The following is a 26,729-nucleotide window of genomic DNA, read 5'->3' as shown; positions in this document are numbered from 1 at the left end:
GGTGAAGAGGTCCTCTTGCTGTTGCCAACATCAGAAAACAAGTTGTTGGCGAAGTGGCAAGGTCCCTATAAAGTGAAGCAGAAAGTGGGTCCAGTGACCTACGAAATTGAGATTCCTTCAAGGAGCCAGCCCCTGCAGGTCTTCCATATCAACATGCTAAAAAGATGGCATTCCCGCATACCTCTATCAAATATGGCCGAGGGCACGCCAGTCCTATTGGCTGATAATGCTATGTTTGTGAGAGCAGTAGAAGAGGAAGAGGAGGCTGAGGAGCAATACATTCCTGGACATCCAGGCAAGAGTGAGTTGAATCTTGATCACTTGACTGAGAACCAGAGACAACAGCTAAAGGGATGCTTACCTGACCAGCTTTTCATGGACTCACCTGGTAGGACAGACCTGATCTGTCATTCTATCATCCTGAATGACCCTAAACCCATCCGACAGCCCGTCTATCGTGTGCCTGAAAGGCTGCTGCCAGTGATGAAAGAGGAGTTGGAGACCATGCAGACTCTGGGGGTAATAGAACCGTCCACCAGCGAATGGAGCAGCCCTATTGTGCTGGTACCCAAGAAGGATGGCACGCTCCGGTTCTGCCTGGACTTCCGTAAGCTCAATAGTGTCAGTAAGTTTGACCCCTACCCCATGCCAAGAGTGGATGAACTGGTTGAAAGACTTGGAAGAGCAAAATACCTCAGCACTCTTGATCTCTGCAAGGGATATTGGCAAGTGCCATTGAAGCCAGAATGCAAGGAGCTTACAGCCTTTAAAACCCCGTTTGGACAATTTCAGTTCCAAGTTCTTCCATTTGGGCTTCATGGGGCTCCAGCAACATTTCAGAGAATGATGGATCAGATTCTCCAGGGGACAGGAATGTTTGCTGCAGCCTATTTGGATGATATTATTATTTTTAGCCAGAGCTGGGAAGAACACCTAGGGCATTTGCAAGAGGTGTTAAAAAGGATAAAGACTGCTGGATTGACCATTCGCCCAGATAAGTGTGCCCTGGCCAAGGCTGAGACCCAATATCTGGGGTATGTACTAGGACATGGTGTGGTCCGTCCACAAGTTGGTAAAATCGAAGCCATTAAGAATGCTGAGAGACCTGTGACCAAAAAACAAGTACGGTCCTTTTTGGGACTGGTTGGCTGGTACCGACGGTTTGTGCCAAACTTCTCAGCCCGGGCAGTTGCCCTGACTAACCTCACCAAAAAATGCCTCCCAAACAAGGTGAATTGGACTATGGACTGTGAAAAGGCCTTTAATGATTTGAAGGACTCTTTATGTAAGGAACCAGTGCTCCAAAGTCCGGACTTTGAGAAACTGTTCACTGTGCAGACTGATGCTTCAGAGCATGGCCTGGGAGCTGTGCTGTTGCAGGGTGAACAAGGACATCTAAAACCAGTTGCCTATATCAGCAGGAAGCTCCTTCCTAGGGAGACAAAGTACTCAACGGTGGAGAAGGAATGCCTTGCAGTAAAATGGGCGTTGGACTCTCTGCGCTATTACTTGCTTGGACGTAAGTTCCGGCTAGAGACTGATCATCGGGCCCTGGCCTGGTTAGGCCAGATGAGAGACACCAATGCCCGAATCACTAGGTGGTTTCTGGCTATTCAGCCTTTTGATTTTGAAGTGCTTTACAGAACTGGGTCTCAAAATTGCACAGCTGACTTTCTATCAAGGACACCTCAAGAGGTGTCTGGAGAAGGAGGGGGAAATGTCACAGACTGACTGTGACCTAGGACTTTTATTGTGAAGGGATTGAGTATGGGCATGTGCACACAACAAACATTTTCCACCATTACACATACAAACGAAATGCCGGCAAAAATATACCATCCTTATATAGTTGTATGTGTGTAGCGCTAATTTTGGTGTTGTGACATCCCAGTTTTCATCTCAAGTAGTTAGTTTTGTTTTTGTCTGTTAAATGTTATTTGTTTAAATGTTTAGTGTTCAGCACAAGAAAAGAAGACCAGAATACTTTACATAAGTGTTTATTTCATTTAATTTAATTATCAAGGTAACTTCAATACATTTCAAACAGCTAGACATACCTTCGGTTGCACCCCTCACTTTGGCAAACTTGTCCACATGGGAAGTAGCCATATTTAAGCTAACATTTGCTCATGGCAGATTTCTCCATCCGGTTTTGACCTCATAGGGGAGGGAGAACACCATGTATGTAAGTGTTTCCTTGTAAGTCATATCTTTATTGTCTTTGAGCATTTTAAACTGTTATAGATATAGGTGATGTATGTTGTAAAGCCAAACTATAATGATGTTATTATGGTTTTATCTTATCACCTGATTGTAAATTATAGAATTCCCCCCCTTAACATGGTATGTTCCAAATATAGGAGGAGCCAAAGCTTTAAAAGGCAGCCATTTAAGGGGAGAGGTGGGTTGTATGGAGAGGCTGAATTACACCTGTATTTTTGGGCCTAGATATTGGCATAGCCAAATTTACATTTGTTTGAATATTGTAAATAACTTTTTTTTTTTGTTTTGCTATTTTTTGCTTTGTTTTTGACTATTGCTACATTGCACACTCTGGAGAACTATTTTTGCACCCTGGGGATTAAAACCACTCTGAACTGTGCAATTTGTTCCCTATTGTCTTATTTACACCTGGCTGCCGGTACATCCTAACAGTACCTATTCTTAACGGTAATGTCATTCAAACCTATGTAATCAATACAAGGGCGCAAGGAGCCATCTTTCTTCTTAACAAAGAAAAACCCTGTGCCGGCAGGAGCCAAGGAGAGACGGATGAGAGCGGCATCAAGGGACTGACGAATATATTTTTCCATAGCCTCTCTTTCTGGACCAGACAGGGAATATAACCGACCTCTGGGCGAAGAAGTGCCTGGGAGGAGGCAATCATAAGGCTGGTGCAGAGGCAGGGACACAGCCCGGGACTTGCTGAAGACCTGCCGCAGATCGCAGTACTCCTCCGGCACCCTGGACAGATCAGCATCATCCACCTGCACAACAGGAAACACAGCACCAGGAAAAGAGGCAGAATCCAAACAAGACTCAAGACAAGACTGCTCCCAAGACAAAACTGAATTTCTGGCCCAATCCACATGAGGGCCATGCTGCACCAACCACGGGTGTCCCAGAACCACGGGGGCACTCGGGGAGTCAAGAAGGTACAGCTCGGTTATCTCATGGTGATTGCCAGAAACGATAAGACTTACAGGAGGGGTGAGGTGAGTGATGGTGGTGATGGGGGAATCATCAAGAGACCGAACAGAGATAGGAGTAGAGAGGGGAATGGCAGGAATTCCCCACTGCTTGGCCAGTGCCGTGTCCATGAAACTACCACCAGCCTCAGAATCCACCAGGGCCGAACAGGAGTGACTAGAACCTACAAACTGGACACCCATGGGAAGTAGTGTGTGGGAAGAGTGGGGGAAATTAAGAGGAGATGTGCCCATCAGAATCCCCCTGGCTACTGATGGGCCCTGGCATTTAGCTGGCATTTTCTGACGAAGTGTCCGGCCCTCCCACAGTAGAGACAGAAGCCCCGGGTGAGGCAGGACCGGGGTGGATTCGCTGGTCATTTCTCCCACCCTCCAAGAAGTGCGAGCAGTCAATTGTTGGTGATGAAGGTGAAGGCAGCTCTCAACACGGAGGGCCAAGTCGGCCAGATCATCAAAACTGCGTGGAAGCTCTTGGGTGGCAATCATGTCTTGGATCTCCTCATCTAGTCCAGCACGGAACACAGCTCTGCAAGCCCCCTTATTCCAGTCACAGGCCGCTGCTAAGGTCTTGAATTCAATGGCAGACTCAGTCACTGAACGGCCTCCTTGCCGTAGCTGTGCCAGCTGGGCTGCTGCCTCATTACCCCGAGCAGAACGATCGAATAATTTGACCATCTCCTGTCGAAAGGACTCAAAAGAGGCACAAAAGGGAGCCCGGGCCTCCCATACTGAAGTTCCCCAGTCACAGGCCCTGTCTGTGAGGAGGATTACAACATAAGCCACCTTAGTCTCTTCCTGGGCATACAGGCGGGGCTGGAGGGCCAAGACTAGGGAGCACTGAGACAGGCTAGTGGGGTCAGATCGTTCTGTCAGAGCGAGACTGGGACTCAGTTGCAGGTGTTTAAAAGGTCAGTTTAATAGATGGGCTTTAATTTCAAAGGACAGAAAAAATTAAAATTAACAAACAAAAACTATCCAGGAACAGGGCAGTCTGGAGGAGATCCAAAAGAGCCTCCTGGACGAATTCCACTAGGAAATCCACTGATGCAATGCCCGGATAAACTGACAGGGAGGCGGGGGCGCTGTTAAGGTGGGTAACTGGTGGCGCGCTACGATGCTGCGAAGAAGAGGAGTGACAGCGATCGGTGATCACTAGCATGGAAGGCTGGAGAGTAGCGCTGCCTGAAAGCAGGAGGAAGTGGAAAAAAACAAAACTAGAGGATGAAAACAAAACCGGCACGATCTCTGTGGAGGCTAAACAAGAGATGTGGACAAAGCTGAGACATGGACGAGAACAACACGACGATCTGACAACAGGCAGCACACATGAGGAGACTAAATAGAGAAGGAGTGATTATCATGATGCAGAGCAGGCTGATAATAATGAAACAAGAGGGTGGAGACAGGCACCACGGTGACACAGAAGCACATGGTAAGTGTAAACAACCACACACTATAGGGAAAAACATACAGATCAGCCCGGGGACGTGACACTTAGAGCCGTAAGCCAAAGCAATTGTGTTAATGATCCAATGTGACAGCCTTTGCTTGGACACAGGCAGACCTTTTGTGCACCTTCCAAAGCATACAAATAGCTGCTCCAAGAGCCTGAACTGTCTAGAGCTCTCGATATAAATGTGCACCGCACTTACAGGATACAGCAAAAATGTAGAAATGTACAGCAGCTCTGGCCCGGCCAGTGTTTTAAGATAGACAGCAGTGTTATGACCTGCACTTTAAATAGAACTCTAGGCACATAACCCTTCTTAGGCTTTAAGGTGAGTCTGCAATCTCCTGGCCTGAACTCAATACACGAGTCCTGAATTGACAGTGCCTACAGGTCCCAAGCTCAGTTAACAGAAGCCAGTGTGAGCAGGAGTGCTGTCTTGGGAGAGAGCACTCGCAAGCTTGCCAATTGTATGGGCTCGAACAGGGGTCCCGTGAGGTTTTCAAGTACAAGCTCCAAGTCCCAAGTGGGTAAGGTGGAAGCGCGAGGAAGGTTCAGCCTTATTGCTTCTTTTAAAAATTGTATGATCAGCATCCTCACTAGTTCTGGGAATCCATCTCTGAGGAATCCATTTCGGTTCCACTAACATTACAGATTCCCTTTCTTCTCTGATTTTGCCAAGCAAGCAAGGCAGAAGTTTCACTAGAGGAAAGGCATACTTGCGTACCTTCAGCCAGCTGTGAGCAAGTGCATCCACACCCAAGGGAGACTGTGTCGGTGAATAAAAAAGTGGGAAACAAGTGTTCTTTGCTGATGCAAATAGATTCACCTCTGCCCTGTCAAATACACTCCAAATCATATTGACTGTCAAAAGGTGTAATCTCCACTCTCCGTGGACTCCCCCTCCCCTCAACAGTAAGTCTGCGCCGCGATTCAGGGATCTGGGGACATGTACTGCCCTGATGGAGACGAGGTGTCGATCTGCCCACAGATGAAGGTATCTCACCAATCTCAGTGACTGCGAGCTCACACCCTCTTGGTGATTTATAATCACTACCACTGTCATGTTTTTTATCCTGATGAGAACGTGACAGTGGATAATGTCTGGGAAAAAAACTTGAGTGCTAGGTGTAAAGCACAGAGCTCTAGACAGTTTATGTGCCACAATTTCTCCTTTTCTGACCATGAGTTAGAAGTCTGAGATTGTCGCTGAGCAGCGAGCTCTCTGATTGAACTTAGACTATCCAATCATTGAGTCAAGGAATCGCATTCCGCTCTGCTTTAGAAAAAAGAGAGCAGCATCCATGCACTTCGTAAACGTATTAGGGGCAAGGGATAAACCGAAGAGTAGAGCCGTGAATTGATATGCTATCCCCTCAAATGCAAATCTCAGGAAGTGGGCCTGTGGTGGGGGGCTACCTGAATGTAGAAATAAGCATCCTTTAAATCCACGGCGAAAAACCAATATCTCAGTCTGGTGTGTGAGAGGATTTGCCTTAGCATAATCAATTTGAACAAGCGCTTCAAAAATCAAAGATTTGACAGTCCGCCGTCTTTCTTTGGCACTAGAAAATAATGACTGTAGAAGCAGCTCTCACAATCTGCAAGGGACACTGTCTCTACAGTGTGTTTTGCAAGAAGATTGTGTATTTCCTCATACAGAACTGAGGCATTCTGCTACTGTACAGTGGACATGAACACACTGTTGAAACGGGTGGTGTGCGGATGAACTGAAGCATGTAGCCATTTCTTTTTTTGATTTCATAACCCCCTCTGATATCCTTTGCAACGTCTGCCACGCTTCTGTGAACTGTGACAGTGCAACTGTGCAACAGCGTGATGGATAACTCACCATTGGGGGGCAGGGAGTTTAATATCACACAAGTGTGAGAGTGAGTAATGGAGGAGAGTGGAGTGAGAGGAGGAAAATTGCCCTGATATTGAGGTGAATTTTTAAATATATATATATCAATGCTCTGGATGTTCATCTCCAAAATCAGCTCAAATCTGGGCCACAGCAGCTCCAGCACAGCCTCCCAGTACCTACACACACACACACACACGCACACACATGCACACACTATTCACACGACACATCAAACACAGACAGTTCTTTTGCGCTCGACGTAACGGCGTCATTGGCAATGATTGCCCTTGATTCAACTCTTCGGATTACCCATGCTCATAACATTAGCACAGAATCAGTTCAGAATCAATCACCAAAAGAATCAGTTCGGTTCAGACGCTCTGTGTGTCAGTCTGCCTCACGCTGAATCACGCATGCCGGTATCATCAGCTCCTCGGTTCTTGAATCGGACGCGTCTGACAGAAACGGTTCTCGGTTCAGAGTACTGGTAATTCCGAAAACCGATGCAACCGGTTCTTGACTCGAGAATGAGAAACGCTCCTGCAGTGGGCATGTACGTTCGTTATCTGGCTCTACTTCACATATTTTCCTCCGGCCTTTATTTATGACCAGCCTTTATTTGTCCGTATTGATCACGCCCCTGGCCACTATCAGAGGTCCGGCATTTATTTGATTATCGGTTTTTATTTGAGGAATTACGGTATATATATATATATATATATATATATATATATATATATATTAATGGTGGGCATAGATTATTTTTTTTCATCTAGATTAATCTCACTGTGATCTTGAAATTAATCTAGATTAATCTAGATTAAAATGGCTCATTCGAATTCTGCCGAAGGCATTCAGAATATGTGTGTTACCCAAATACATTTGACAAACAGTAAGTCTTTGAGAAGGGGTTTATCAAGCTAGGTGGTGCATTAGAAAAGGGGCTCATCTCCTGTTTCCAAAATGCATCACAAAGTGTTTGAAAGAGCTGTAAACTAATTCCACATTGCACAAGGTGCAAACAACCTTATGCCTGTTTCACACGTACTCCGTCTGCAGTGCGTATGCGTTGCATATTTTTTTTACGCACCCATGTTAACGGATTCCAGTAGCGTTCCAGTAGCGTTGCGTCTGCAGCAGTGCAGCGATCCTTTACGTACCGAGTAGTGGACTGCAAACATGTCCTGTGTGAAAGCACATCGAGTCCGTGCTGCACCACATACGTAACGCACACGGACTGCATATGCACTGCAGAAGGAGTATGTGTGAAACAGGCGTGAGCAGGGCCGTAGCTGGGGTCAGCACTGGATAGTATTCAATGTAAAAATGAAATATACAATCAAACCTACATTTATTCACCTTCAACATTTAGACACCTTCAACATTTCTCACATTATTACAGTTTTGCTATATATATTATCGTGTCTTTTGCCGGTTCTCAGAAGAATCAAACTCAGTCAGGGATTTTTCTCTCAGAAGAAAAGACTTTATTTTAAGCAAAACAAAGCCGAGAGTTCCTTGCAAGGAGATCTCTCGAATGCTAGGTTGCATCTCATTATATACCCTATACAGGGCGTTTCCAAATAGTCAGACTTTTTCCTTATGCTTGAAATTTTAATACCTCCCTAGGGAGAAGAGGCCCTCTACTTGTTTTGGTATAAAGAAAGGCCCTTTCTGTATGTGTGACCATATGTTTCTCATCAGTTCTGAACATTCCAGCACGTAGGTATATTCCTTTATATCCTTTACCTATAGGATTATAATGGAAAAACAACTAGCAACAAAAATGGCTAGATTCACATTGATTATTCTTGATTGATTAAAATCTTACTAATAAAAATCTTCCACAATATCAAAATTGATATCTGGTGTCTGAATAATTTTTGGTTTGACTTTTAAAACTACAAAGTAATTCAGTCAAGAGCAGTGAGTGATTTTCATTTTCATTTTCTTGGATTAACATTACAGCAGCCAGTAGCTAAATTAGGCACGGTCACGTTAAGAGACGATGAACGCATCCAATATAATACACATCCCATTTTTTTCCTCAACTGTTTACTTTCACCTAAGAAATAACTGACAGTTTATTCGAGCATAATTTCCAAGGTGGATATTTTGTATCTATTTGTTGGCACAAGAGCAAAAATAAGCAAATTCGATGTTTAAGTGTTTTGAGACGCCTTTCTTTTTGTGAGCCCTGAACACCAGAACAGTGGCATCGTTCAGGTGCAGGAGGGACTTCGAGGAGAACTTCGCAGAAGAGAGCTCGGTTCAGTGTCACTGTCCATGATACGCGGCTCTCTCTCTCTCTCTGCACCGAACAAAGCACGAGTAACCAGCCCCATAAGAGTCTCACGGCTGATCGCCGATAACGGCCCACCACTAATATATATATAGATAAAAGGAACAGTCAAAGCACAAATATGACAATCGTTCTTGCTGCCCACAACAAGCAGGGGTGCGTGTTGAACACACACAGCGGAGCAAACAGACTTCTTCTGTGGCTCATATTCACTAGGTGCAGACAGAGTCAGGAATGTGGCTTTGATTCCAGAAGCAGCTGTCTTGGCCTCAACACCGGCTCATCGGTTTTTCCAGAGGAGTGGGAATGCACAGGAGGGTTCATGTCAGCGCGTTTTGGCAGGAAGTGGCTAATGGCCTCAGACTGTTTTTGCACTTCAATAAAGCACTATGTGAACATCTCCACTGCTGACCTAAAAAAACCTGATGGATTCATGGGTGCATCCAGAAGGTCTGTCTTCTCCGAGTCTTTCGACTCAGTCAGGGTATGCCACAGGTCACGATCCAGCACTACAAGATTCCCCATGTTGTAGCTGATCGCATGAGCTGTAACTTTTGTCGCTCTGAGAGCCAGATCCATGGTGCGTCGGAGCTCTTTGAAGACTTCTGTGTCCGGGGTGTCCTTTCAGCCATGGTCCGACTGGAGGTACCACTCATCCAGACGGCTTCTGGCCGGCAGGAAGCACCCATCCCCAAACCGCGCTCATCAACCGCCTTGGTCAGGATGCTTAAGAGCCTGACATCACTATAATGTCCCCTGCATCGCTGCCGTGGGGTGCTGTGTAATCCAGCGGGCTGGTGGAACACTCCTCCCTCACAGACGCTGCCACTGAAATGGCATCATCTTCATCCTCAGCATCCTCCATGGCACTGAAAAACCTCATATCTTGCACTGGGGGAGGGATGGAGATCAGTGGTCATGAAGTACACTCGAAAGGATGCTGCACCAAGGGGGTGGGGAGCACATCACCTGACCCAGACAGATTAACACCAGAAGCTCGCGACACTTTACTACTTGGCTCAATAGAGGCGGCAGAGGAAGATCATGTCAGAGATATTTGGGAGAGTTCATTGCCTTGGACAATGGCAACACGGATCTTGAGAGTCTGAAGGCTCCTATCTCCACAGTGGAGGCAGTGCAATCCCCTAGCCTTGCCTCTGCATGGGTGTGACTCAAGCAAAAGTCACATGATTCATGGCCATCAGAGAGTTTGATTGGCTCCATGCAGGAGAGGCAATCGTGAGAGGTCATCCTTATCTAAAGCTCACTGGAACACAATAGGGGAAAGAAGGCATGTCTGCTGCAGCGTGGCTTGCCGTGACGAGGGTAGGAATCTGAATGAATTCATTGATCTCACCATCCGTATTGACAATTTGATCCGCTCACGACGCCCAACACAAGCTCCAGTCCACATGTCTCACGAAGCGGCCATGAGTCAGGAACCAATGCAACTAGGAACGACCCACATCACGCCTGAGGAATTGCCAATTGACCCTAACTCCCTGTAACTCACTCTTGGCAGTGGAGGCGCTAGATGGACGACCCCTCGGTGACGGGAGGATTCTCCAGATCATGGAGGAAGCCACGCTCCTCATCCAAGGGCTTCATCAGACCTTCATCTTCACCAGCTTCAGCAGGGTTCTTTTTTGTTAAAAAGAAGGATTGGGGATTTCAAGACTGGGAGGGAGAGATAGAGAACTAGAGAGAGCGAGAAAGAGAAAGTCAGGAGAGGTTCTGTAGGTGTATGTGAGTGTACATGTGTGTTAGGGCAAGTTAGTGAGCTACATTCAAGTAAGAGGAAACTTTACCATAGGACTTGGATTAATCAAGATATCACAACAGGCATTGGTCCATAGGATTTACCCAATATGTCAAAGAGTAACAATTACATAAAAATTAGAAGACAAGACTGGACCTTTAGAATGAACAGCTAGACAATGTGTAATAATAAAGTGCAATTGTACACTATAATAACAGTATTACATTAATAAACAAATAACTTCAACACTGGACACAAGCCAAGCACTGTCCAACACACACACAGAGAGAGAGAGAGAAGAGAGAGAGAGAAGAGAGAAAACATCAAACAGAAAACACAAAGCCTCTCTTTGAAACGAATTTCGTTTGGAATTTATTTTATCTTAATTTTAATCCATGTTTCATTATTTTGTATAATCACAACACGTTCAGACATGAACCAAAACTCAGCGTATAGGTAGCCTAGGTTACTCGCCTCACAGACCTAAACAAATTAGAAATATCCTATATCTATTATCTACAGAAAGGTTGAAATTTCTTCTTTTAAACAGAACCATTCAAAACTAAATAAAAGTAGGCAGTGGTGGACTGGGACAGTAAATCAGGGAATCTGACTCCACCCCAGGCCTCCTCTGTTGCTGCAGTCACCACCCAATTCATGTGTCCACCAGACTGATAAACTCTTTGGCTCTTTCAGTTGTTTGAATTGGGTTTTACTTAAAAATAAATCAAAATCCTTAGACTGTGGACAGGCAAAATAATCAAATCAAGTATCAAGAAGTATCAAGGCATTCACTGTCTCTATCATCTTTCCCTGAATCCCCCTCTCTCTCACACTGCACATCGAGTTTCTCTGCAATATCAAATAAGCACTTTCAATAATCTATATTAATTATGCAGCCATCAATTGTATGTCCCAATGATCCCAGTCCTACTACTGATGACCTTATGAATCATAAAAGCACATATTTTTCTAAGAGTATAGCCAGCATGTTTAGTTTTGCTTATTGCTTAAACTTTAGCTGAAGGTTCCTGCTCTGACTCAAAAGCTGAACTGTCCTCCCTCTCTTGTTCAAAGCAGGAGCACTAACAGCACTAGTGCTACTGTTGCTTCCTTCATCACCTTCAAAATAAATAAGCATTGTACACTAGGCTATATATGGTAGGCTAGAAATAGAAAATCAGTTTCTGGTCAATTTTGGCACTAAAAAAAATACTGTATCTTCAGGGGCGTCGCACCCGTGGGGGATGTGGGTGTTTTAACACCCACACTTTTCCCGGTGAGAGGGTTCAACACCCACACGTTTTCTGCAGTTTTTCCGCAGTTTTGCACAAACGCCTTACTACAGTCGCTCCTCCGTTTCTCTGGCCGCTCTGTGTCTGCGCTCGCTGCGACTGCCTCCTCCCCCCTCCCTCTCATGACACCTGCTTTGAATGTGACTGGCTGATGATTGGCTGTTCTGCCTTAAGTCCCGCCTCTCTTGGAGTGTTATCGGTCAGCTCATTCTGACGAGGCGAGGCGGGAACTTATGGTTATTGTTATTTACATCTCCCTTTTCCAGGTACTTGGAATGAGTGTTTGTGCTTTCAAGGTTTTTAAATAAACTTGATATGTGTTTGGGAAGATGTTCTGTTATCGTTTTGTTGACATGTCGAGTGTTTTCGGTATTATATTTCGTTTTTTAGACTAAGGCTAATTGCTATTATTGGGATATTGTTCAGCAGCTAACTTAGCTAAATACGGTTATGTAACGTTATGTGGCATGCAATGTATAACATAACTGTGATGAAGGAGGCAGGGAATTGACGAGAAGGGGGGACAAACTGCCATTGTTAAGCAGTGTATTTATGGGTCATTGCCAGTGCAACTGATTTTGATATTTTGAGTATTGTTTGTTGATTAGCTGAATACTTTTGTGGATACTTCCCTGTTGTGTTTGATTGTAACGTTACCTGTTGAGGAGAAAAAAGTGAGAAATGATGACATTGTTTGCATACCTGTTGAAGAACTATGAAAGAAAAGTGTATATTATTTTAATGTTTAAAAACAGTAAATTGTTACATTATTTATACCACCAGAGAAAAAGCTTTGTGTGGGCATTTTTTTCTCCTCTTTTCTCCCCTTTTCAGGCCATAAGTAAGCAAGATTTAGCAGTCTCAGTCACAGTCCTGTCAGACCCATGTCACTATCAAGCTTACCGCTGTCTTTTTGTCACGCAGTATCATTAAGATGCAGAAAAGAAAGAGGCTGGAGAAGATTGACACCTTTTTCAAGAGTAATCCTGTAAGTGAAGTTGAAAGCTGAAAGTTGAAAAATGTTGACATTAAACAACAGTAGCCTATTCCCATTAGATACTGTTCGCATTTATTTCATGATATTACTTTTCAATATTCCCTGAGGTTTGCTAGTGCCACAGCTGTAACTGTTTTTCTCTATTCCTTTACCACTGCCCATTATTACCACTTTAGGAGAGGAAATTGCTGGAGGCATCAGTTTCAGAGAGAGCACAGGAAGGTTCTCAGGTGAGCAATGAAAATAATGTTACAGTTTCTGAAAGGGGTCTATGAAGGAAGAGAGGCCATGTGTGTGTGTGTGTGTGTGTGTGTTTGTGTCATGGGTGGTGCTTATTTCCATCCCAGGTGCACACGTGTGTCTGGTGTGTTTTCATTTCAAATGTTTTGATTAGGGTGTATGTGAGGATGTGGCCAGAAGTGAAGAAGACAGAGATGAAGCGGGAGGAAAAGGCAGACACGAAGCAGGCAGACAAGAAGAACAGAGTGAGGGAGAGGTCAGAGAGGATAACGATGAAGATGAAATGGTAGAGAGAGTAGCAGAGAACTCAAACAAATATAAATATTTAAACTTTAAATATACTCTGAGTTTTCAAACTCAGTGGTACCAGAAATTTCCATGGCTCCATGTGAGTCCTGGTGTTGAGGGTGTATTGTGCTTTTACTGCTCCAAAGCCTTTAACTCTGAGACATCACCTCTTGCCAAGAATGCTGATTCAGCATTCATTTCATCTGGGTTTAAAAATTGGAAAAAAGCCCTTGAGCGATTTACTGTGCATGAGAGATCTGATAGTCATAAGACAGCCATGACAACGCACATCTATGAAGATCGATCAGTACAGGTTCAGCTATCTAGTGTGAGTGTGAAACAGCAAGAGGAAGCAAGGGGATGTCTTCTCAAAATCATTGGTGCTGTGCAGATGTTGGCTAGGCAGGGCTTACCTTTTAGGGGCCATGAATGTGGTGAGGGAAATTTTGAACAGGTTCTGAAGTACAAATCAGAGGATGACCCCTCTCTAGCCAAGTGGTTGACAGGTGGTAGAAAGGATGTATATACTTCAGCTATGGTTCTAAATGAAATCCTGACTTTATTCAGCAGCGTGATCATATGAGAAATAGTTGAAAGCATCAGATCACTTCCACACCTGCAGTACTCTGTGATGATGGATGGGACACGAGACGTGTCTGGAAAAGAGCAAGAGGCAGTGTGTTTGAGATATCTTGACAAAGATTTAGTCCCTCATGAAGAATTTATTGGTCTTTATGAGGTTTCTTTGACAACAGGAGAAAATCTAGCAAAAGTAGTCATGGATGTTTTGCAGCGCCTAAACTTGCCTATCACTGGGTTGCGTGGCCAAGCATACGATGGGGCCGCAAATATGGCTGGCAAATACAATGGAGCACAGGCCATTGTAAGAAAAATACAACCTCTGGCTCCCTATGTTCATTGTGCTGCCCACTGTGTTAACCTAATTACACAGCGGTCCTGTACTGCCTCAATATTTATCCCTAATTCTCTGGATTGGGTCAATGAGTTGGGAGTGTTGTTTGGGCAGTCAGGGAAACTGAAGGACATATTTAAGGGAATTGCAAGGTCTGAGGAGGGTGAGGGTCCATGTCACAGTATAAGACCTCTGTGTCCAACAAGGTGGACGGTCCGCACTAGTGCCATCCGCACTGTGCTAAACCAGTACGAGTGCATAATCAAGGCTTTGGCTGAGATGGCAGTGAGTGAGTCTGATGCGGCTAGTAAGGCACAGGGGCTGTACGAGACATTTCAGCAGGGAAATGTTGTCCTTGGTCTTGTATGTGCTTTGGAGATCACAGGGGAGTTGGAGGTTTTGAATATGTCCCTCCAGAGCAGAACACAGACCCTAGATGGTATGCTTTCAGCTGTTGCCTGTGTTAAGGAAAGTTTCAGCAAAAAGAGAAACACAGAGAGTTTTCAGGCTCTTTACATGAAAGCAACAAGGATGTGTGAGACACTCCATCTCACTCCTATTGCCTCTCCTCGTGTACGTATCCCACCTCAGCGCTTCACAGGTAATGCTCCTGCACATGTACATGTCTCCCCTCCTGACTACTACAGGACTGAATTCTTCAAAGTTCTGGATGTTGCTGACATGCAGTTTAGAGAACGATTTGAGCAGGAGGGAATGCAAATGTTAAGGCACCTGGAACAAGTTCTCTTAACTGGAAAGATACATGGTGTTGTCCAACAGTACCCAGAAATCAACCCAGACATCCTCAAAGTTCAGCTTGCATTGTTCAGAATGAAGTACAGCTTCCAGTCTAGTACTGAAATTGTTGCTATTCTTCAAGGGATGACCCCAGAGGTCCGTGGTCTCTTTGACCAAGTCGAAACAGTGACCCGACTCCTCCTAGTTGTGCCTGTGTCATCAGCAGAGTCAGAAAGGAGTTTCAGCAGCCTCCGGAGGCTGAAAACATGGCTTCGCAGCACCATGACACAAACCCGCCTGAACAGTATTGCTGTGTGCAATGTACATAAAGACAAGCTGGACAGGGTAAACAGAAAAATGATTGCTGAACAGTTTGTCTCCTGTAAGGAGGGCAGAAAGAGCACTTTTGGTTCTTTCAAATGAGTGGTAGTTGGTCATATGTTCATTGGCCAGTTGGTTGTTGTTGTTGGTTGCGACTATATAAATATTTGTATTTTTCTAAAAAAAAAATTTTTTTTTGTTCTCAATATATGTTGTTTGTATATCTGGACTTTGTAACAAAAATAATTTCCCCCTGGGATTATTAAAGTATTCCTGATTCTGATTTTTTTGATTCTGAAGTCTATTGTTGGGTATTTTCACAGAGTTTTGACTTTTTTTCCGTGTGTTCCAAGTGTGTTTTTATACTTATCTAGTATCACTCATTTAAATGGGAAGCTTTTTATATCTTGTATGTTATACATTTTGTACCCCTCTGTCACTGTATTCATCGTTTTTATTGTTTATAAACAAACCACATTCATCCCCCACACTTTTGAAAAGCTTGCTACGCCCTGTGTATCTTCATATGTAAAACAGTGTGCTAGTTTGTCATTAAGATGCTCTTTTAAAACATCTATCATTATATACATTTGTAATATATATGTATTTTACATTGATTTTATCTGTATGTCGCTTTGAATGAAAGCTTCCGTCTGCCAAATGATTATTTAAATATTAGGGTGGAACAGTTCAACTTTTTCACAGTTCGGTTTATTTCATGGTTTCAGTATAGTTGTATATGCTATGTTTATGGAAAAACTATGCTTTCAAAAAATATATATTATCATATTATTAAGAATATTCTAAATACAAGCAACAGCACAAATAAATACAATAGAGTAAAGATACAAATAAAATAAACTGACTTTCAGGTTTTTTTTAGGTAGGTCTTGCATTAGTTTTTAGGTACAGAAATTAAAGTAATCAAATGTAAAACAGCATTGCATTTTGGACTATAAATTAAAGATTATTCTTTATTTAAGTAAAAAAAAAAAGCTTTTTAATCAAGAGCAGTGAGTGATTTCTTGGTTGTTGCTGTTCGATTAATATAAAGACTGTCACTTTAAGAGAATTAACTGATTCAGTGTTCCTATGGGCTAGTTGCACAAGATGGCGCCGGTGAGCTTCAGCGACGCGAGTGTGTGCGTACTTATTTCCGGTCTTGCGACGCTCGCATTGACTGTAAGGGAAACTTACATATGAAACTTGGCTAGATGTATATAATTAAAGATTTTCAAATGTAACAGCCCATAGTGGTATATCAAAAACATGGGGAAACATCCTCCCTATATTTTGCGTACCTCTGTGTGGAAATTCATCAAGATACAACGCGGAGATTGCTTTATTCTTCTGTTGATTATGTGGATCAGCGTCAGTTCAGGTCCACAGGGATTTCTTTTTTCAAACACAAACCTCTCAAATATGCAATAATTTTCATTTTCGAAGAGCTGGTTTTGTTCTGTTATGTAAGATAATTGTTTCTGACTGTCAAACGCACAGACGCACAGAGATTTCTGATAAAGCGTTTTATTAACTTTATTTGATAACATAATTTATAACTAACTGTACAATTAAACGTAGTATAATTATGGTAGGTTTGCCTTAAATAAAAGATCGCCGCTTGCATTCATGTGTGTTTTTATCTGGTTATTTGTTTTGTGAAAGATCTGCAGCATAAATCATTATCTGTCTACGAGTAGCCATTGTTATTGTTTTGCATTAATTATCAGATTAAACAGATATTAAAAGTCACGTATTTTTTACTGTGTAAAATAATCTTGTGAAAATAACGATGGAACAGACTGATGTATGTGTACAATTGAGAAATGGATACTTCTGAAGATAAATCGCAGCCCACGTCTCACGAGGTAAATATTTAATATAAAAATAATAATAACAATGCAAACATCTTCGAGAAATAAGTAATTTGTACATTTACATATTTGGTAAGATAAAATACATTATATAGCTGTGTATACACACCATGAGTTCAACTTTCATTTCGTGAACAGTAGTGAACATTAGTGTATTTAATTCATTCACCGGACTGAAACATACAGGTTTCAAATCCACTGGCTCAGTTAACATTTGTAGTATAGTGATAATAGCAGTGTATATCTTATTTGCATATGAAGTGATATTATAAATCCTGTAAACATATAGAAGGTAATATTTGGACTTCTCTGGTTCTCTGCACTGACTTTAAGCACAGCCGGAAATATCTACGCACACACTCGCAAGACCGGAAATCCAAGATGGCGGAGATATGCAACTAGCCCATTAGTATTGAACAAGAGTGAATGATTTGTAGAGGTTTTTTTCATAGCTGTTGTTGTAATGTCTGGGAATCCAAAATGCGGATGCATCAACAGAAACATATATTATCTGAATCCTGTTTGTTTTACGTGTTATTTATTTAAACCATATTACAGGTCTCAGCGCCTGTCTAACCTTGTGTGCTAAACTGAACAGTTCGGTTTTTTCAGTGAACCATAGTAAATATAAATGTAATTCTGACCGACCTGCTCCCTTACTGGCGAAAATGGCTTGGATTTTGCAGCAACTTGCTGCATCTGTGGCCAGGGCTTTTCTCGTTTCCCTCCCTGCTCCTCATTTGCGCTCCATTTTTTGCGCGATTTTCTAAGATAAAGCTACTGCGAAGATCGCGAATCACTGTCAACCTCATCTATGATCGCATTTGTAACTCGCGGTATTTTAATTTGAAAATTGCTTGTATTTTGACAATTGACTGGATTGTCTCTGTTTCTTGGTGTGACTTCCTTCCGGAATTGACGCGGATCGCTCGCGGCTCGCACAAAAAATAGACCAGACGCCGAAACTGGCGCTTCACTGTCGCCAAACGGAAAATCTAACCGCACTTGGCGCTTGTTAATTTCGGACCCTGGGCCAATAAAAACTGGACCGTGGGCCGTAGTTTGGACACCCATGGACCCAGTTAGATGGGGCTTCGAAAATGTACTACCTACTATCTACTATTTTTTACTGGCCTTAATTTGGCATAATTTAATTTACTACCTTTTACAACCCCGCGGAAACCCTGTTAAATTTGTTAATATTTTTTCTAACCCTGATATTATTTGCACCTTTACCTCATCTACATTTGTAAGAAAAACTTTAAAGTAACATGTTGTTCTTTCCACCAGCCAATGACAATTCTGAAAGAAAACTAATTATGTTTGTAGTAACACATGCAACTTTAACACACATCTGAGGGTCATATAAACCATGTGCTCGTATTTCAATGTTACTATTAATATTGTGGTTATTTTAACAAATAGCTAATTCAGTTCAACTGTATGAAGTTAAAGAGGGTGAACGTTATTACTCGACTGAATCTGCACATGAATTTAACAAAGTGTTCATTCCAGGGGCTGTCAAAATGACAGTTTCAAATCGGTCAGAGCTGCAGAAATGCATCCATCAGGGGGCATGAGGCAGGAAGTGACTCTGCAGTAGTGACAGGACACCGTGGACCTGTGACAGCAACATCTCTCTTCTGAATGAGCTGAACACCTTCTTCGCTCGCTTTGAGCAACAAAACAGCACCACTGTACAAAACACTCCACCTCCTCCCGGGGAACAGGTGATGACGCTGACCCCAGACAGCGTGAGGAGATCCTTCAGCAGGATCAATGCACGCAAAGCTCTGGGTCCTGACAACATCCCTGGGCGTATACTGAGAGACTGTGCAGCAGAACTCACTGATGTCTTCACAGACATTTTCAATATCTTACTTAGTCAGGCTGTTGTCCCCACATACTTCAGAGCTACCACCATCATTCCAGCCCCGAAGAAGCCATCTCCATCCTGCTTCATTGACTACCGTCCTGTTGCACTTACCCCCATCCTCATGAAGTGCTTTGAACGTCTAGTCATGCACCACATCAAGTCTGCCCCCCCCCCCACTCCCTGGACCCCTTCCAGTTTGCATATTAGTCCACCCGCTCCACCGATGATGCCATTGTCACTGCCGTCCACTCAGCACTCACACATCTGGACAAAAAGGACTCTTATGTCAGAATGCTGTTCATAGACTTCAGTTCAGCATTCAACACTATCATCCCTCAACAGCTCATCTACAAGCTGAGTCAGCTGGGGCTCAACACTTCGCTCTGCAACTGGCTGTTGGACTTTCTGACTGGAAGACCTCAGGCAGTACGGGTCGGCAGAAACACATCCAGCACCATCACACTGAACACTGGGGTCCCCCAAGGATGTGTGCTGAGCCCCCTCCTCTTCACTCTGCTGACCCATGACTGCACACCGTCACACAGCTCCAACCTCTTCATTAAGTTTGCAGATGACACGACTGTGGTGGGTCTCATTAGTAACAAAGATGAGACAAACTACAGGAGTGAGGTGAGCCGCCTGGCCGGATGGTGCAGTGACAACAATCTCTCTCTGAACGTGGAGAAGATGAAGGAGATTGCTGTTGACTTCAGGAGAGCACACACTCAGCATGTTCCTCTGACCATCAACGGTGCGACTGTGGAGAGAGTGAGCAGCACCAAGTCCCTGGGTGTGCACATCACAGAGGACCTCGTCTGGACCGAAAACACAGCAGCACTGGCCAAGAAATCAATGTCTCTACTTCTTAAATAAGCTTTTTTTTTTTTGCAATAAAATATTTTTATCTGCACTGTTTGTTCACTTCACGGGTTTGCACTCTATCTGCCATGTGCCTTGCACGGCTTTATTTAACTTTATTTCCTTTCTTTTTTTTTACATGCCCTTATTGTATAGTTGTATTTTATATTTTATATTTGATCTAGATTTTTAGGCTCTACTGTTAGTGTTATCTGTATGCACCGTGGGTCTGAGAGTAGCACAATTTCAATTCTCTGTATGTACTGTACATGTGGAAGAATTGACAATAAAGCAGACTTGACTTGACATTCTTGAATGAATCTTTAATGTGACTCGGGAAGAACAACTAATTTTGAGGAGTGATTTGTTCAGTTGCGCATGCACAACATTCTATCGGTTCTGTATTTTGAGTCTTGGGGTTTTCAAGTCATTCGTTGATCATGTGACATTATTCTGTGTGGTCACATAATTTCAAATGAAACAAATTTAAAATATCCAATAGCATTTTGTTTATATCTGCTCGGGCCAGAGCTCAACTGCATTTGACAGCCACAGTCTAATAGATTACCCTCTAGATTCAATATGAAACTTTTAGTAAAACAAAATAGTGGTCCTAATCATGCTGAGGCTATGTTGTTGTAAAAGTTTTTTTTTTATAGGCCGACTCACACATATGATCTGCTTCGTGCAATCTTGTATCTGGACTGGAGCCAAAGTCCAGATCAGACTTTGTGTGCTGCAGCAGTTTATATAAAAAACAATGTGAAACCAGACCTCATTTGGACCTATCAAAAGCATATTGATACTGTCTAAATCGTTCCCTATCATCTACCGTAGACTACAGGAGAACTGAGCAGCGTAGAGCGCCCTCTCACAACTGGAGACGGTAATGTTTGGAGACGGTAATGTTTCTCTTGGTTCATGTCTCTTAGTTAATTTCTCTTGGTTCATGTCAAATTAATTTTGATAAATAAGTCACACCTAACTATAAGTCACAGGACCAGCCAAACTATGAAAAAAAGTGTGACTTATAGTCTGGAAAATACGGTACATGTGCACTACAAGCCATTAAATACTACACTGAACAAGTGACTGATTTCAGCTGGTGCTTCAGTGTCTATAGTGCAGGAGGTGGGTGATTCAGATTCTAGAGAGCATTTGATTGGTCAGAAGATAAGATGAGAAGATGAAGTACATGTTGAGCCGTTTTGGTGAAAGTGACAAACTGTTTTGAATGCTTATATCTTATAAATCCAAATTTTGAACATTAAGAAGCAATGAGAATACTTTTTGTAAGCGAAGAAAACAAAAATAACAACTTTATTCATCAATTCCTTTCAACTGCAGATTTTTGTTCTTGTTTTAATCATAACACTTCGATTAATATCTTATAAAACAAGACTTCTTTTATTCTCCAGTAAACATATCTTAACTTAAGACACTTTAAAGCTTTGAGGTGTTGCTAACACAAGACCTTTCTGAGGTATTGTTTTCTAGTGGATTTATTCCTTAACTGTTCTTTTCTTGGTCTGATAAAGTCATAAACGCTGCGTAAGCTGAGGCTGATTCTTCAGTGAGGGCATGACAGGATTCATTGTGAGAGCATTGTGATGTGGATCCCAGACTTCCACTTTAAGGCCGGGATGAGCTCTTCTTCTAGAACATGTCAGTAGATGATTTAACACTGATGATGATGATGTGTGTCTGGATGGCAGTGTGATCTCCTGCTCACAGATACATCACCTCAGCCAGCGTCACCGTGGACCTCCTGTTGAAGGACCTGGCCCTGCGTCTTGCTCCGGAGGGAGAGAAGCGGTTCACCGTCTCCATCATCGGGACAGTTCTCTGTGAGTCACGCTGCTGTCTGTCCTTCAGACGCTAAACGTCTCTTCTACGCTGTGACACAAGGCCAGAATCAGACGCCTCGACTGGGACAGAAGCCCAGGGAGGACACCTCTAGCCTAAAAGAAGACGATGGCCTCTTCCTGCGGCTCTGCTGAGATCAGCACAGACCTGATCATCCTCTTATTCCTCCTGTTTCTACAGTAGCTGCAGCAGTAAAGCCATCAACTGTACATCTGTGGAAAACAAGGGTCTGCTCATGTTCCCACACTACACGAGACTCTTAATACTGCACTGAGACAAGTGCATCCCATCACTCCTCATGTTCAGGACATTGTGCACCCTGAAACCAAATTTATTAGCTATTATCATGCTTTGATCCACGGAGAGAGAATAAACATCTCAAAAGCTGAGGAGATCAGACGTCTATCTTGCTATTACTCTTCTACTCGTAGGCGATGTCCATCAAAACCCTGGGCCTAATTCCAGCTGTAGTGGTAGCCTAAAACTCGCCACTGGACAGGGTAGGCCGACCGTTGATTAGAAACTGTGCCATTTCATGACTGCGATGTCCCAAAGTAGTAATCCAGCATGATGGTTGCGGCAAACGTGCTCCCAACACTTCCAAATATCATAAAAGTGTGTGATAAAACATCCACTCATAAACAATGCAACCTTTTGCTGTTTCAAACAACAAATCACGCAAAACCTAAAGGGTTACTTGGGGACATTTAAACATTAGAAGTGTTGCTTCAAAGACTGATCAACTCGAGAAACTACTCATGGACTCAAATCTGGATTTCCTCTGTAGGTCGGGATCATGGCACGGCATACTTAGTAACAGGGTATAATATCTTTAGAAAAGATCGAAATACTGGCAGAGGAGGTGGATTACTGATGTATGTGAAAGATTGTATAAACTGCAATGAAATTGAACTAAATTGCATGGATATCGAATGTATGGAAGTAAGAATGATTTTATCTACCAACATGTCATTCACGGTTATTTGTATATATAGACCCCCGTCATCAAATAATGTTTTATGAATTCCTGAGAAATATTTTGAAAGAATTTGATAGGAACAAAGAGTTGATTTTAGTTGGAGACCTAAACATTAATTGGACGGAGAAGTCAAAAAGGAAGAAAACTTAAAGATATAACACAATTGATACCATGTCCCACCAGAATCACCCCATCATCTCAGACGCACATTGATCTCTTTTAGATTGATATTCAGCAATAAACCAGAAAGAATAACTAAAACATTTAATTTTTTGACGGGGCTATCGGATCATAATCTGACTATGGTATCACGGAAACTAACAAAACAAAGGTTCATATGCCAGCAAGAAAATAAAAAGGTCTTAAACATTATACCGAAGAGGTTTCTCAATGAATTTGAAAACCAGTTGAGTCAACTAACATGGAGTGAGATCTTGTCCACCGTTTAATGAGGTTAATAGTGTTACAAATAGTTCAGTAAAAGTGTTTTATGAGTCTAACGAAGCAGTGGGATCATGCTCTAAAAACTGCAATTAAGTCAGGGTTAGCCCATCATAGGAGAACATTTCAACAGTTACGTAATAAAGAAAAAGGCAAAAGCAAAGTTTTTTATTGATATTATAAATGATTATAAAGGGCACAGTAAGCAAACTTGGGAAAACATCATTAGAGCCTTAAAGAAGACCAAAAACAGAGATAAAGAGTTTGAATAGCAAGGGACTTTAATTAAAGATAAAGATCAAATATCTTCTATGTTTAATAGTTATTTTATGAATTCAGTTCAAGATTTGGCACAAGGCTTTGGTCTAAGAGGGAAGGTTACTTCACCATCAAATGATAATCTTCCACTGTTTAGCATTTCTGAAGTGCCAGAATCTTCCATACTTAAAATATTAGGTAAGTTTAAGAACTTTAAGGCTAAAGATGTTTTTCCCCAGTGCTTGGAAATCAGCTGTTATAACCCCTATTATTAAGGCTGGAGGTGTGACTAATTTAACCAATTATAGACCTATTAGTATCCTCCCTGCTGTTTCTAAAGTAATGGAGAGGATAGTCACCCCATGCAGTTTGGATTCAGGAAACACCATGCCACAGAAACAGCTACTTGTTATCTTATTGAGCAAATAAAATCCAGCCTTGACAATGGAGGGGTTGTTGGGGCTGTTTTCCTCGATCTTAAGAAGGCGTTTGATACAGTAAATTATAATGTTCTGTTATCTAAACTCTCAAAGATTAATTTCTCTCCCAGCGCTCTGACATGGATGAAGTCTTATTTAGATTCTAGAAAGCAGTGCACCAGGATTAATGATAGATGCTCCTCCTTTGCTAACTGCACTACTGGAGTCCCTCAGGACAGATTTGGGACAGGCCCTCTGCGTCATCTTCTGTTCTTGTTCGTTTATAATTTCATTAATTCAGTCAATGATTTAAACACTTGATTTCACCAGCCCTTCTCTTTTCTCCTGCCTCTTTGGTTGACGAGATGAGTTTTGGATAGCAGTTTATAATTAACTGATTTAATACGGTCGGTTTTAAATGGAAGTGACTGCAATAATATGATTAATTAAAATAATGACTAATTGTTTATTTTAATCTACCAACAGCCCTAATATTAAGGTTGTATCGTAGCCCGGGCTATAGTCAGGAGATAGAGTAACACACCTTCATGACTCTTCTTTCTTTTAAAGGTGGACACATTTATGAATCTGAATTGAATAAAAGCTTGTTTCCTCCACAAAATAAAGACAAGGGAATTGCAACTTTCCCCCCCTCACTATTCTAAGAACAAGTCCCATTTACAACCATGATAACAAAACACTAATGTGAGAAAAAATGTTTTTGAGATTGGAAAGTCACGAGCATAGTGGAAACGAGCTCCCACAGAACTGAAAAGATCCTGCACTGTAGTGGGCTAAATGGTTATTTTTGTTTCTTTCCTAACTGGTTTTGTACAGATTCACCCATGCGTTCTTCATTAATACAGAAGGACACATTTATACTGGACACATCTGGACACATCTGAGTCTAATCATGACAGAACGGACAGATTCCAGACTTCACGAGTTCCTGGAAGCGGAAAGCATCGGTCAAGAAGGAGAGCAGGACACAGATTGGCTAAACAGTTGACTTTATTGAAGGTTTACTTCTTCTTGGACACTCCCACAGTTCTGCCGCGGCGTCCGGTGGTCTTGGTGTGCTGACCGCGCACACGCAGACTAGAGAAGAAGAGAGGAGAGAGAGACAGCAGTGAGTACATCACATCACCTGAGGACCGAACACATCTGAGAGGAGACTGAACCAGAGATCAGCACTGTCGTCCCTCAAACCTGCGGTGTGCACCGGCCCCAAAAACTCAAGTCTCATAACAATTCTGAACAGATTATAGCATAGAAAACACACAAAGCCCTTTCTCTCCATCATCACTAAGAAGTATGGAGAGTTACACTGCATCTTTTTAAATAAATCCGGCACTTTCAGCAGCGAGTCACTTGTGAACTGCTAAAACGCCTCTGATCCCACGACTAACACGTGTCTGAGCGCTGACACTCACCCCCAGAAGTGACGCAGGCCGCGGTGAGCTCGGATCTTCTTCAGACGCTCCAGATCTTCTCTCAGTTTGTTGTCCAGACCGTTAGCGAGGACCTGTGGAGAAACACATCATCACTCAGAGCAGCCGCGAGCGATCACCGCTGGAGAACACCCTCATCACGCCTCAGACCGTACCTGACTGTATTTCCCGTCTTTGATGTCCTTCTGTCTGTTCAGGAACCAGTCAGGGATCTTGTACTGGCGAGGATTCTGCATGATGGTCACCACCCGCTCCACCTGTCATCAACAACACACCTGTAAACACCTGTCCACCTCAGAACATGTTTGACCATGACGCCGCTTCAGTTCTGTGACTGATGTCTGAAGGAAAGTGAACGCTTGGATGTTTAATGAGGTGTTCTGCTGAAACTGAAGCGCACCTCATCATCAGTGAGTTCTCCGGCACGCTTGGTCAGGTCGATGTCTGCTTTCCTCAGCACCACATGAGCATATCTCCTCCCCACCCCCTGCAGAACACAACACAGATCAACACACACACACAGCAGATCGACACACACACACACACACACACACACACACACACTCACTCGGGGCAGAACTGAAGTCTGTAACCGTGTCTGCGCGGAAAGCTCACCTTGATGGCGGTGATGGCGAACGCGATCTTGCGTCTTCCGTCGATGTTGGTGTTCAGGACACGCAGGATGTGCTGGAACTTCTCTGGAATGACGAGCGACTGAGAAAACACACACACACACACACACACACACGTGCGTTCAGTCCATCTGATCAATGCTATAATACACTGTATAATTACACTGTATTATGTATTGTATTACTTTATGCTGTAATAGAGCCAGCGAATTACACATCTATTCACCAACCGACACTAAACACAACCCGACGCAAACATCTGATAATATGAAACCCTTGCTAATACTAATGACCGGTTTTGTACACTGACCGAGCGCGGGATTTCTGTCACTCATTAAACTTTTACTCTTTATCATAAACCAGTCATGTTCACTTAAATACATCCTATATGTATTACATAATAAGATGTTAAATTGGTGATATTATACACTCGCCAATAATTACGATGTTGCAAGATTTCAACAACAATCTTCAGGACATAATTTCGTGCCTTACCATCTTGTTCGCTGGTTCCGCGCAAAGAGGAAGTGATCACGATCTCGCGATAATTTCACCACTGGACGCGCGAGCTCGACAGGAACTTGTTCCGGCCCGATACAAATGTCCGGCGGGCCGATGCGAATAAAAATATATATATTAAAACGATTATGTTTAAAAATATAAAGCTCAGTTATTGTTGTTTAATACACTGTAGTTATA

At 42.8% G+C, this 26,729-nt stretch overlaps 2 protein-coding genes across 2 annotated transcripts in view; both read right to left on the bottom strand.

Annotated features, from left to right (window-relative positions):
- Positions 1-26,729, bottom strand: part of LOC127934894 (uncharacterized) — a 276,354-nt gene that overhangs the window by 157,059 nt on the left and 92,566 nt on the right. The window lies entirely within an intron of this gene.
- Positions 24,941-26,594, bottom strand: LOC127934902 (40S ribosomal protein S18). Its single transcript, XM_052532457.1, has 6 exons — positions 26,526-26,594; positions 26,014-26,112; positions 25,799-25,885; positions 25,554-25,655; positions 25,381-25,472; positions 24,941-25,045 (listed from the first exon to the last, which is right to left on the bottom strand). Exons 1-6 carry the CDS (start codon positions 26,526-26,528, stop codon positions 24,970-24,972), a joined length of 459 nt encoding a protein of 152 aa, XP_052388417.1. The 5' UTR covers positions 26,529-26,594; the 3' UTR covers positions 24,941-24,969.

The sequence above is a fragment of the Carassius gibelio genome, chromosome A19 (assembly GCF_023724105.1).
Source record: "Carassius gibelio isolate Cgi1373 ecotype wild population from Czech Republic chromosome A19, carGib1.2-hapl.c, whole genome shotgun sequence".
Taxonomy (NCBI): domain Eukaryota; kingdom Metazoa; phylum Chordata; class Actinopteri; order Cypriniformes; family Cyprinidae; genus Carassius; species Carassius gibelio.
The sequence above is the reverse complement of the archived record's forward strand: the minus strand, read 5'-3'. Positions and strand labels throughout refer to the sequence as shown.